The sequence below is a fragment of the Citrus sinensis genome, chromosome 3, assembly GCF_022201045.2.
Source record: "Citrus sinensis cultivar Valencia sweet orange chromosome 3, DVS_A1.0, whole genome shotgun sequence".
NCBI lineage: Eukaryota > Viridiplantae > Streptophyta > Magnoliopsida > Sapindales > Rutaceae > Citrus > Citrus sinensis.
The window spans coordinates 8661052-8674472 of NC_068558.1; the positions used below are offsets into that span (position 1 = coordinate 8661052).

At 35.0% G+C, this 13421-nt stretch overlaps 3 protein-coding genes across 3 annotated transcripts; all 3 read right to left on the minus strand.

Annotated features, from left to right (window-relative positions):
- Positions 1-2914: 2914 nt before the first annotated feature.
- Positions 2915-4449, minus strand: LOC102630785 (uncharacterized). The gene has a single exon (XM_006485657.3). The coding sequence runs from the start codon at positions 3928-3930 to the stop codon at positions 3103-3105; it is 828 nt and encodes a 275-aa protein (XP_006485720.2). The 5' UTR covers positions 3931-4449; the 3' UTR covers positions 2915-3102.
- Positions 4450-4591: 142 nt separating this feature from the next.
- LOC102631082 (flavonol 3-O-glucosyltransferase UGT89B1-like) lies at positions 4592-6249 on the minus strand. Its single transcript, XM_006485658.4, has one exon. It carries the CDS (start codon positions 6181-6183, stop codon positions 4762-4764), a length of 1422 nt encoding a protein of 473 aa, XP_006485721.2. The 5' UTR covers positions 6184-6249; the 3' UTR covers positions 4592-4761.
- A 2620-nt stretch (positions 6250-8869) lies between these two features.
- Positions 8870-10383, minus strand: LOC127901344 (uncharacterized). Its single transcript, XM_052438465.1, has 3 exons — positions 9636-10383; positions 9448-9530; positions 8870-9347 (listed from the first exon to the last, which is right to left on the minus strand). Exons 1-3 carry the CDS (start codon positions 9727-9729, stop codon positions 9012-9014), a joined length of 513 nt encoding a protein of 170 aa, XP_052294425.1. The 5' UTR covers positions 9730-10383; the 3' UTR covers positions 8870-9011.
- Positions 10384-13421: the final 3038 nt, after the last annotated feature.

Genomic DNA, 13421 nt, shown 5'->3' on the forward strand with positions numbered 1-13421 from the left:
TGGTAAGTGGCATGCACCAAGCAACTTAATTAATTAAACAATAAGCTTAGTCCTCCGTTAATGTGTGTACATGTACATCTGCAAGTCTCACAGCCTCACACTCTCACAGCAACAGCAAGTCAGCAACCATGCACAAAATTGACCGAAAATAAACACAAATAGCAACAGCTAACACCAACAGAGAAGCAATCGGCAAAAATGCAACTGGGAAGACAAAATATGGAAGGAAAAAAATCAATACCTGCGGCTGGTAGTGGTGGCTGTGATGGCAGAGTGATAGACTGATGGTGGATGACAAAGTGGCAATGGAGAGTTAGAGACGGTGGCGCTGACGTTGACGGCGCCGGAAGGGGATGCACTGCGCTGCTGCCGCTGCATGAACGACTCCCGTCACAGCCGCAACTGAGCAAAACCGAGTCAGCAAATGCAAACGAGAAGAGATGATGCCGACGGTGACGGTGGGTGCTAGCCGACGGTGACGGTGGCAGCGTCGCTGCTCAGCTTATACCTTTGGGTTGGGTGTTTTGCGATTTGGGGAATTAGGGATTTTCGGATTTGGTTTTGTGATTTGGGTTTGGGTAGGTAACTGGTTTAGTTTTTTTTTTTTTTTCAATTGGGAAAACGGGTCCGGGTCCGGGTTTTAGGTTTTGGGTGCTGAACCCGGACCGTGCCCGGATATGTCCGGGTTTTAAATTCTAAAACCCGGATCCGCTTTTTCTGTATATGCGGTCCGGGTTTTGCCCGGACCGGATTGGCCGGGTCCGGGCCGGATCCGGTCCGGGCGGGTTTTTTTCACACCCCTAGTTTAGATGAACAGATGGTTCAAAAGCTTGCTACTGAATGTCTGTATATTTGAGGTGGCTCTGTGTCCTAATCTGAAAAAGTTAGATTTAATTTCTGTATATTTTGCTGACAATGAGTTTAATCACTTTATTTCAAAATTTCCTTCGCTTGAGGATCTGTTTGTGACGCGCTGTTATTTGCCCGGAAAGATAAAGATCTCGAGTAATCAACTTAAGAACTTACTGTTTTGTAGCTGCAAATATTTGAAGGCAATTGATGTTGATACTCATAATTTACGTTTGTTTACTTACGAGTTTAATCCAATTCCCATTATATCAATAAATGTTCCTTGTCCATGGAAAGTCAGCTTTGTGTGTAAAGGTGTTCACAACACTCATTGGTACCTCAAACTAGAGAAATTTCTTGGAGTATCCAAGCAAATTGAAAGTTTAAAGCTATCTTTGTATTCGAACAAGGTATGCTACAAAATTCATATCATAGATTTTTAACATTTCACTTTATGTTGTCATTATTGTTTATGGTTACAAATTTTCTTTTTCTCTTCCCGTCTTTGTTCATTGCCATTTATCAAGGTCTTATATAATTTAGACGAACTCAGTGAATGTTCCCCTTCACTTCCTTTACAAGTTGAGAATCTGGAGCTGCATACAAATGTGCGATTTGTCATCCTAGGACTTTGCGAGTGAATGTGATGTTTGAGGAAGATCACAAGTTCATTGCGGTATATTAAGATTGCCAATCAGTAATAAAGTGGATAAATTTTCTCCGTTGGAGAAGTAACACACATCAGCTTAATGATTAACAATATAATTGCGTTACTAAGGCTATGAGAAGAAAATTCACTTTAAAATTTGAGCTAATCTTCTTATTTTTCTTTCACTAAGCATGCAATCTAAACCAAAATCCACAGCAATTCTACCCAACTTTTCCAATTATGCACAAAAACCACCCAACAAGACCAAACAAAAAAAAGAAAAAACCCAAATCCAACACACCCACTAAAAACCTAATCTTTCACAGAAATGTCAAAACAGAAATTCGGACATTAATCAATTATTTTTCAATTAGTTTCGAACCTGCAAAAGAAATGTAAAAAAAAAAAAAATTCCAGAAGTGATTTGCGTGAGGAGTGTTTTGCCGTGAACGATGATGGTGATTTGCGTGAAGAGAGAGGAGAGTGGAAGAGGAAAGGCAGGCTGGAGATAAGCTGTGAGCAGTTGCTAAGTTGAGAAGATGAGGAAAAGTTGGTTGGAGATAAAGCCGTGAGCGGTTGTTGCAGTGAACGATGATGATGATTTGCGTGAGAAGAGAGGAAAGTGGAAAATGAAAGCCTGCGTGAGGAGATAAGGTTTGAATTTCAATCTGCATGTGCCATTTTTTTATTCAATTATTTAATTATTTAATTATTTTATTATTTTAACGGATCAGAAGAATGAGAAGTGAAACGGGAGCAACTGCTAACATTTCTCTCGTGATTCTCTTGTTCCTCTCACTCCCTATCATTTTCCTAAAATTATACAATTGTCGCCTCAAGATCTTTAACGGACATAATTGGTGTGATGGGGAATCGGTTTGATGCTTTCATGATAATTTCTAGCTACCATAAATAGATTCTTTTTTTTTTTTTGTTTTTTTCAACTTTTTTTAAGGGAGTGCTTGAGCGTAGTGAGTAGTCACTAGTGACATTGATGTTTCAGTGAGTTCTGTACTTCTGTTCTTTTGACCCCCCCACCCCCCTTTTTTTTTTCTTTTTCTGAAAAATTCTTTGTTTGTCTTGGATGTTGTCATATCGTTTACTTGTGATGGTGCCACGGTGGATTTTGTTGAGTGGGGCCTTGGTATGAAAGTTAGACAATTGGGTAGTAATTATATCTTTTAAACTAAATACTTGAAAATAAAGTTGATTTAACCTCAATTTATATTTATAAAAAAATTTATTATATTTTTATTAATTTTATTAAAATTATTAATTAAAATTCATATTAACCATGTAATATTAATTTATAATTACAATTTTTTATTATAAATTGAAAACTACAATACATTAATACCAAATAAGATCCAAACAAATATTTATAATTAAAATATCTCCACCTTTCTTATCTTAAGTGAATCATGCCATTGGAAATTACATCACCAATATATGAATAATACAATATTATGTATTTTGGTCAATGGGATTTTTTTTTGGATTAAATGCTTTTTTTTTTCAATTCATGTATAATAACTTAATAAGATTGCTTCATTAATATATATGCATGTACATGAAAGCAAAATAAAAGTGAGTGCGTGGGCAAGTTACAGGGCAGTTCCTCGCTCGAGATTATTTTTGATGTCGAGTGTGTATTTGCCATAAGCCCGCTCAATCTTACTGTTGAAATGCTCATTACGGTGATTGATGGAGTCAACGTCTTTCTCGTCGTGGAACCTCCTCCTCCGGCTAAAAGATTTGCGTTTCTCCTCCTGATCCTTCAGTTCCTTCACCATCCTCTCAATCTTATCCTCAGAAATCTTCGGCGCCGTCCCGTACTGGAGGCTCGAAGCGCCGCGGTAGAACTCAGGATCGGCCTCTTTCATCCTGTTATATTCCTCTAAATCAACCTCGATCTTCTCTGCTCGCCTCTTGTACGCCCCGTACAACGTTCTCTGATTGAAAACTTCCCAACCAAACGGAGCGGGCTCCTTCGCCCGTTTCTTGTATTTGGCCTCCGCTGCTTCTTGTGTGTCCAGCATGTACGCTCTGCTCGTGTCCAAACCGTTTGCTTCTAGAAGCTTTCCAATCTTTCTCTTCCTTTGCTCGAGCCACTCCTGCGTAGAGACGCCTCTGGAGTTCTCTCGCGAAGAAGCGGGAGCTTCCTTTCTTCTGATATCTGCATCCATTGCTGTTTGATTCGCTTTTCTTGCCTCGTTAAACTTAAGCTTTAACTCGAACAATCTTGCCTGCCTTCCCGTAAATTTTGTAAAACCTCCTTCCGCGGTCTTCTCCTCATCAGCAGCCGGTTTATTACGGTCACGGTTCAAATATCTCTTAGCTGCCATTATTTTACTCTCGTCACTATCAGATTCTTCTTCGCTATCCGAATATGGACTCGACGCATTGATGATGCGCCCTCTTCTCTCGTCCATAACTTCAGCTCTTTCTTCTCTCTTCCGAAGATCTTCCTGGACCTAAGTTATCAAAAGACCTTTTCTTTTTTAAAAAAAAATGTTTTACTGTAGTAAGAGTCTTAGAGCATCACAATTTATAGGGTTAGAAATATTTACTAAAACCTATAAGGAAACAAAATTTGTAATAGAAATTCTAAAGTAAATAAGAATCAATCGAATCCTAATTGTAATAAGGTTCTATCACTAATTGATAGAAGCACAAGCAATTAAGATACTGATTTCCAGATTTTTTTTGGCTAGGTATTTTTTTTCTCACTCTTAGATACTACTCCGATTTTATTTGATATTGAGGTATTGTAACTTGGAGTATTGTGAAAAAAATTTATAATTATAAAATAAAATTTAATAATATATAATAAATACTATTTTTAAATAATAATTTTGACAAAATTAATAAAAATATATTTTTTTTTCAGCTTATAAGTATAAAATTAAATTAAATGAACATTTAGAATTCGAAAAATTAATGTTGTCCATCCTCATCCTCAATTTCAAACAAGCCTCTTACTAGAAAACATCTTAGCGCGCGCGGCATCTATAATTCAAAAGAGTAAATAAATTACACACGAGACACGACCATAAATTTTGACAAAATAAACAGAAATAGTAAATGGAGACGTCATGAAAAAGTATACTTAGCCAAGAATTTCGCTACAAGCTAGCATACATTCCTCGATTTAACATGGCCAAATTATTAAAAAAAAAAAAAAAAGAATTACGCTACAAGCTTCAACATATAAATTATTACTTATGATAAAGTCGAATAAACGCAGCATAATTCTTTGACCCTCAAACTGCTGTCAAATTTTTTCCACTCTTGAGTTCATTTATTCTCTTAATAAAATCATTCAAATCTCTGTCCGAGCTTCCGCCTTTAACGACCGCACTCAATGCAGCACCACTCAGCTCCCTCGCTTTCAATCTTTCCCGTCTGGCCCCATCCACCGACTCAGCCAACAAACGAGCCAACTCGCCTGACTCGGGAATATTCCGAGTCCCCTCACCGACACTGATCCCCACGCCTAATTGATCAACCAACAGCTGGGCGTTTGTGTACTGGTCCGCATCCATTGGCCACGTCAGCATCACAACACCCGCCGAAACTCCTTCCAAAACCGAGTTCCATCCACAGTGTGTCAAAAAGGCGCCCACCGCTTTGTGCCTCAATATAGCTACCTGTTGCGACCATCCCCTAATCACGTAACCCCTCCCGGCCACACGATCTTCAAATCCGTCCGGAAGGACCCCGCAATCTTGCGACGCGTGTCTCTCGTCGGGTTCCCGCACGCAGTATACGAAATTGACGTCGGTTTTCTCCAATGCAGCTGCCAGCTCATGAATTTGTTTGGCTGTCAGTACATAACGACTACCGAAACACACGTAGACAACTGATTCGTCCCGACGCGAGTCAAGCCACGTCAGCACATCGTGTGCTGGCACCGAGCTCGACCCACCGCGACACATGGACTCCACCAAGTCATCGTCGGGCGGCAAAACAGGTCCAACGGCCCAAACCCGGTCGTGGCCCATTTCTTTCTTCATGTGATCGATGTAAACGCGTTCCAACTCAGCGAACGAGTTAAACACGATTCCCCAACTCGTCTTGTTGGCCATCATATTGCTCCGATGCAGATCCCAATCTGGGTCTCCTTCTTTACGCGTTCTATAAAGATGAGAGATCTGATACCAGGGGTAAACCGGACAATTCGGAACTCTCGGAAACGACAATAGAGCATCGACGTTGTCGGGTTCATCGTTCGTGGGCAAGTCGGTCCACGTAGCGAAGGAAACCGACAAAGCAAAAGCGCCGGACGGAGAGAACACGACACGTGGCAAGCCGAGCTCAGCGGCCAACCCTTGGGTCCAGCCGAGAAAGAAATCTGACAGAATCGCAACGGGAGGTGATGGGTGGGATTTGAACCAGTCGAGCAGTGCAGGGTAGTGAAGTTCACGCAACACACGCATGAACTTAAGAACCCTGGTTGCTGGGGAACCTGCTGGCCATTTCGGTTGGGGGAGGACGAGGGATTGGAGGGAAGTCGATGGATGATTTGCATTTAATGAGTCGAGTAATGGGAGGTTGTTTTGGGTGATTAAAACGGTGACGTTTAAGCCAAGGGTGAGTAACCGGTTTGTGAGGTCGAGGAGTGGGATTATGTGGCCGGAAGTTGGGAACGGATAGACCAGAATATGAGCGCCGGCCGGCAGCATTTTGGACTTTCCAATTTAAGAAATTTGAAAATCACTGTTAAGGTTGTGAAGACGAGGGGGACAAAATCTTTTACTTATAGGGGTGGTACCATTTCGTTCCTGCGGGAGTACACGTATTGCGTCACGCCTTACGCAGAGTAACTTGTCACATCAACCCATGTTTGATTGGTGAGACTCATATGGACGGTGATGATCTATTTGTTGTTATTTATTTATTTATTTTTGGGTTTTGTCTAGGAAGTCCTTTGTCTAGTAATATGGCTTCTAGACTTCCTGCTCAATATTATGGTCTTGAATTAATGTCCTTAACGATCACATCGAAATTTAGATATAATTTGCAATAACATGAACCGACTATTCAAATTTGATTAATGCATACATATAAAAATATTATAAAAAAATAATTAGTACTTTCAAAATGCACATTTTTTTTTCTATTATTATGTTTTGGCCAAAAGTACATTTAGTTCATATATTACGAAGTTAGTATAGTATAAATAAATTAATATATTAACTCCTTAGTATAGTGTTTCGAAAAAATTAATATATATTGTTTTTGTTTTTATTTTATTTTTTAGGGTTAAATTGATGATTTAATTTTGTCCAAAAAAAAATATTATTGTAATAGGGTAATATTATAAAATAAAGTTAAAAAGAACAACAAATAATGGTAGAGGTGTCAATAACTTAACAGTAGGGATATTTAAAAGTATTTTAAAAAATATAAAAACTAAACGGGTACTAACTTTAAAATATAAGAAACGAATTTTTACACTTATTTTTTAATATAAGATAAAGAGATTGTCAGTTGAGCTCAAAAGTTTATTATATGAAACACATATATGGTTGAGCCGTGACAGTTATCCTACATTTGAATTGAATTCTTTGTGATTAAAGATTCTCTTTGTAATTCTGTGAAGATGAGACTCTACTTGTGACAGCATCAAAGGGTTGGGTAATGCACCCAAACCAATTTTAATTTTAACCCTACATTATAGAACCACTTGATCAATCTCTTGGAGCATCCCAAATAGATACATCAATTGATATGTGATTGACTTACTGTAGAATTTCTCAATTAAGGTAGCGTTTACTTTTTGGATTGGATTGGAAATTTTGGGGAGTGGGAATCCTAGGATTGGGAGTGTGGAGTGGGAGTGAGAGTAGGTTGTTTACTTACACTGGAATGGAAGCATGGAATGGAGATCAGAATCCAATTTATGTGTTTACTTTGTCTTGGATTGGGAGTAAATAGTTTCAAATTATAATTTTATCCTTATTTAAAGAATTATAGTTTTTAATTACAAAACTAATAAAAAATATATTTAATGAATAATATTTATTTTATTATATTTGTAAATTTATTATAATTATTAATATTCTTAATTATGAACAATAAATTATTAATTGTAATTTTAATATAAAATGAAATGTTATTTTATTTTATTTTATATAATTATATTAAATTTATTATTATATAAAATAATAATATAATATTATTTAGTACAAAATTAATATTTTCTTAGAATAAAATATTTATTATTATTATTAAATAAATATAGTACTATTATTTTTAAAATAAATATAATAATATTATATTTATTAATTCTCTATTAATATAATAATATTATTTTAAAATAATTTTAACTTAGAATCAATGTAAATTATTATTTAGTTAAATATAATATTATTATTCAAATAAATATAATATTATTTATTTTATTTTATTAATTATAAAACATAAAATAAAATAAAAAAGGATAGAAATGGGAGAGGTGGGAGTGGATTCCCACTCCCACCTCCCCCAATGGGAGTCCCACTCCCACTCCCCACTCCAAAAATAGGTGGGGCCCACGGAGTGTGACTCCTAATCCCTCCCCATTTTAAGTAAGTAAACGCCGGAGTGAGAGGAATACACACTCCTCACTCCCACTCCAGCAAGTAAACACAACATAATAAGAGTCAGTTTCGAAATGAGTGGAAGTGGCGCTTCATGTTTTCAGTGTTTGTATAATTTCTTGTTATTTTCCTCTAAATTGATAATAAATTGACAAATTGCTCACATATCGTTTCATGCCGACTGAAAGAACAAGAAATATAATCAATTAATCAAGTTCCTTAAGGTTAGCGGTAGAACGGCAAGAAAAACAGTTCTTGATTCCAACACAAAGAGACCGAAATCTCGGAAAGGAAAAAGAAAAATGAATTTACGGCGATGCATTATTTTTATTAAGAGGCTTCTGACGTGCACCACTGTGGCCTGAGGAAACTTTATTCATGAGCTTCTCGATTTCGTTAGCAGCAACAACCAGCCACTGGGATTCAAGTTTCTTAAAACGGTATGCATCATCAGATTCTTGGAGAAGTACTGCTGCCTTTTCTTGACTAATTGCAATATGGGAGAATACATTCTACAATATCTGAGCTCTCAATTAAGTATTCTTGTGATGAGATTTCCAGTATGCTTTCTAATTAGTGCATGTACATCCTTTCCTGCATCAACACACATAAATCGGACTAATTAATCAAATTCAGTCATGGTTTCCTTGCGTCTTCTCGTCTATTCTTGTAATCACACATAAATAATATTACATTCTTGAACATATAAAGATACGAGGAAAAACTAATATGTTGCAAGAAATAAAGAAATTTTTTTAACCTTAAATTTCTTTTTGTTTAGGTACAAGTATGATCATATTCTACGTACATGATGGACGCACTACAACTTCTAAAAAAGGAAAGAAAAAGAAAAGTTGAAACAAAATTGGAAGAGCTATCAATATAACTCTTTGTCTGCGTATCACCCTCTTGACTCCAAAACTTTTTCTTCAATTATTCCTCGGTGGGTGAGATTTTGGAACATGATAATCAGCACTAAATGCTGCAAAGCCAGCCATTTTGACCTTGTGATGACCATTAGTGCCACGATGATGACTTCTATTTCTCAGTTTGCGTTCTACATTCAAAGCCGATCCTTTCCTTTTACGCTTACAATTTCCATTAATAACATGGGCTGCACCTGGAATTGTTGACTCCTCTTGATTCAAAACATCCTCTTTCACAGTCTCTTTCCCCAGAAAGCTTCTTTTAGAAGTCATTTTCCTTCCTTTAAATTTGGTTACCCCAACAACTTCAGCCCCAGTAGGAACGCCGTCAAAAATAACCTAAGAGAAATTATACGTTGGAGAAATTATTCGACGCAAAAACTTAATTAAGCTGATAGCTAGGCAACGAACAATCATTTGTTGATAAAATTATATATACCTTTTCAACATTTACTGGCTCCGTTCTTGTCACTTCAAGCAGAACTACTGCACCATCTGCAGCCACATTATACTTCTTCGTATCTGCAAAATTATTCAACAAATTAACACTGCTTAATTAAGCTTTATGAAAATCTCATTAATTAAGAACAGAAAATTTGACTTAAAAAGGAAACACATATAGACTACCTTGGTGAGTACGCGCAGTGCAACAATCTTTTTCGTGGAGCAAAATGAACACAAGTAGAAATAAGCTAATTAGCCTTGATATTGCCGGAACCATTTCTTATTTCTGGATATTCTTTTTCAACGACAAATTAGAGAGGAATCAAGTGAAAGAGAAGAGACTAGGGTCTTTATAGAGTCGAAAGCCAAGTCAAAGCTGGGGTTCCAACACTTACTTTAATTGCTATTTCTTAATAAAATACATGATCATCAATTGATACAGTTACTTAGGGAAACTCAAAACAAAAAAAAAAAACAAAGCAGAGTTCAAAGCTTATATAATTAATTATTAATTAAGTAAAGCTGAAATGCGTTTTCATGTGTTGGCTTAAAAATGTTAGGGAAAAGGTCTACGATCGCGTGGAATGGAAGATACGGGTGTTAGCACTTGTCTGCCGCCATGCATGCAACGAGGAGAACTTTGTCTTGCTGGCCAAGGTTTTGGCTACACAAAAAGCGCTATGTTGTTTTTATTTTTTAAACATTTTTAATTTGCAGCTCTCTAGTCCCTATACAAAGAATTATTTTAGCATCCCCAATGGTAACTTTTTTATTTTTTATTTTTATTTTGTTTTGATGTTTTATATTATGTAAAAGATGTGAATGACTAAAATATTGAGATTCAAAGCTGCCGAAGTTGGCCTTTGGCACATTTTCTTGAGATAGTGGAAGCTTTTAACTTCATTTCAAAACTTGATTATGCAATTAATATAATCAAATTGGTTATAGGCTATGAATGGGTTGATTGACTGAAAATAAGATGACCTTAGTTCTCTCATTTATAAAAGCCGTAGAATCTATCTAGGGTTAATTTTTATGAGGAGCAACTACATGCTAGCTACTAGCTAGTGAAACACGATCGTATAGCTAGGTCACTCCAAAATATTTTTTTGTAATTTGATCACGTTCATAAATAATCCGCTATCATTTGTGCCGGAATAATCTTGATCTTTGTGATTTTATAATTTTTTTTTTAATTTTCCTAAAGTTGGATTTTATCTCCCTATTTTCTTTACTTAACAACACTACAACATATAGGTTAAGAACCTATTTGAGATTGTTTTGAAATTTAAAAACAAACTTACTTTAATTTTTATATATATTTGTCATCGATAACTAGGCAAAATGCAGATAAAAATAACGATAAATTGAGCCTGGCAGTAAGCTGGCCTGATTTAACATTGTTTTTATCAAAAGGTTTTCTAGCTGTCTTTCTGATTTTTTATTGAACTAGAAGAGTGGCATGTGCGGGCAAGAAGTTCCATCTTTTGGTTCTAGTTGTTAAAGCATTCAAGATTTGTCAACATTTCATCAGGTTCAAAAGCTGAGCACGATTTACAGTCAAAGAATTCGGATCCTCAAAACTAAACATAGGCACATATAGCAGCTAAGCTCAGGTAATTTTTTTAACCGAAAAGGGAACTTGGTGATTGGGAACTGCAGATTTTGACAAGCAGCAGCATCAAAGTTTTAACAGTTTTGTCGACGACGTTGAAAAGTGATTCCTGCGTGATTAACAACAACAACACACGCGATTAATTTATGACTACGAATGTAGCAACTTTTAGAACACGAGGGTGTGGGGTGTGCTCGATCTCCAACTTCATCTCAGTGGGTTCGCTTTGAGAATTGTGTTGACCAAAAACCTTTCTTGTTTTGTTCAATATATTGACGGTGAAAGTTAAGGAAATGAATGGTGTAAAACTGAAAACATTTTTTTGCGTTTTAATTTGATTTCACTGTTTCACATTGTGAAGCCAGATGGAATTATTGGCTAGAAAAGTCACAGGTAAAAGGAAAAAAAATTAAAGATTTGACTTTTGAGTAACATCAATTCCTTCCTTTAGTTAATTTTGATAAGGTTATTGGTACCTTACGTACAAGTCATTTTCAATCTGTAAAAAAGCAAACGGAATGTTTTACTTGAATTTGCAAAATTGGAAATTTTTTCTAAAATAGTATGTGTGTGTATACATCTGTGTTTGTGAGTGCGACATTCTGATTAATTATTTCTTGTTACCCTACCCATATTTTCGTATAAATTGGACTTTTGAGCTATATCAAATCAATGTTAGTGAAGATCTATTTTAATACTCTTCAGATTCTTATACTTTGAGCTAATTATTAAATTAATCCCTATACTTTTAAAAATTTATTCAAAAAGTCACTATTGTATATATGTTTTTATTAAAATCAACTTAATTATTATCATCTCCTTTTCACTTGTCACGTGCAAGATTTATTTGAATTGTATATTATATCACGCAAATATTATTTTACCATTTCAAAATTAGAGTCACCAACTACAAAAATAACAAAATAGTGTTATGGCTAATTTTAAAAATACAGTGACTAACTCGATAATCATCTCAAACCATACCGGTTAAAAGAGATATTTACCTTATATTTTCTATGCATTGTCTGTTATTTTCATCAATCACAAAGTTAATGAGACAAGTTGATAATAATGTAATGCTAGTAATAGCTCCAAATGACCAAAGGATTTTATTAGATTGATTTTTTGAATCACTATCGATAATTCCTATTAATAAACCTTATAGCTAAGAAGGCACTAGCTAGCTTGAAATTTTTTTTTATAATCATACAGTTTTCATTAATTATAACATTTTTCATATAAAATGCAATTCTCATATCAATTTCGTTGAATGCAATACTAATGATTTAATATACCCGGGACCTGGGGGCTCTAGTAAGTTGCAACGCTGAGTTTTTCCAATATCAGACAAACAAATTTAAGTTTATTTTTTATCCCAAGAGTAAAATTTCTACAAACCAGAACAAATACCATACAAAGATTCGAAAATCAGTGGGATGTTTGTGATAGATTAAAAAAGAAAAAAAAAATCCCAAAGGAGTAAATGCCGTTGAAGATTTTCTAGTTAGTCTAGGGTTTAAGAGTTTGTACCCTATGTACGGGAATGGTGCTTTCCAGGGCATAGGCCTTTCGGGATTCTAAAATTTATGTGGATTTGTATAACGTAATGTGAATTTTTAGGTTGACAAATATAAAAAGGGTTTTGGTTTGCGAGTTTTGAATTCAAAGTTAGTTTAAAGAAAGAGCAGTTGGTTTAGCTTTAAAGAACATGATCACTTGGGAACCATGGTTATGGCGATTGGCAATTATTTTATTATGAACAAGAAGAGCAATGTTAATTTGATTCATCGGCAAATCTCATTAACCTACTCCGTCTAGCCAGCTTTAGATTCAATTGTATGTTTGGATTTTACATTATATATCTACACATTAAATTTAATAAGTTTTGTTTAACTTAATCAATTTAATTATCTTTAGTTTATACTAACTACTTTATTTAATTTGACCGATCTAATTATCTAAATAGATAAATTTTAAAATATTTTGATGATTAGAACACACACACACACAAACAAGGGGTTAAAACAGTATCTTAATTTATTTAACTTCATGATACAACAATAAGAAACCAAAGTGGTGGACCTGCAACTGTGTAGCCTGGGCTGTCCCAGAAAAAAATCATTAAACCCCTTATATTTTGATTGATTTTATATAAGAATAAAGTTTTATTTTGTTCTCATATATGTGCTTAAGTTAGTTACCCTCGTGTTTTCATCAATTTTATATAAGAATAGAGTTTTTATTTTATTTCCAAATATGTCTCTAATTCAATTATATTTTTTTCCAATTGAAATTAATGACTTGTTTTATAAAATAATTAAATTATATATTTATTGAATAGATTGAAAACATAA

Coding starts and splice junctions, on each gene's coding strand:
- LOC102630785 (XM_006485657.3), bottom strand. CDS start 3,930: ATGGACGAGAGAAGAGGGCGCATCATCAATGCGTCGAGTCCATATTCG.
- LOC102631082 (XM_006485658.4), bottom strand. CDS start 6,183: ATGCTGCCGGCCGGCGCTCATATTCTGGTCTATCCGTTCCCAACTTCC.
- LOC127901344 (XM_052438465.1), bottom strand. CDS start 9,729: ATGGTTCCGGCAATATCAAGGCTAATTAGCTTATTTCTACTTGTGTTC. Junction 9,531..9,635: donor CACTGCGCGTACTCACCAAG/GTAGTCTATATG, acceptor ATAATTTTGCAG/ATACGAAGAAGTATAATGTG. Junction 9,348..9,447: donor AGCCAGTAAATGTTGAAAAG/GTATATATAATT, acceptor AATTTCTCTTAG/GTTATTTTTGACGGCGTTCC.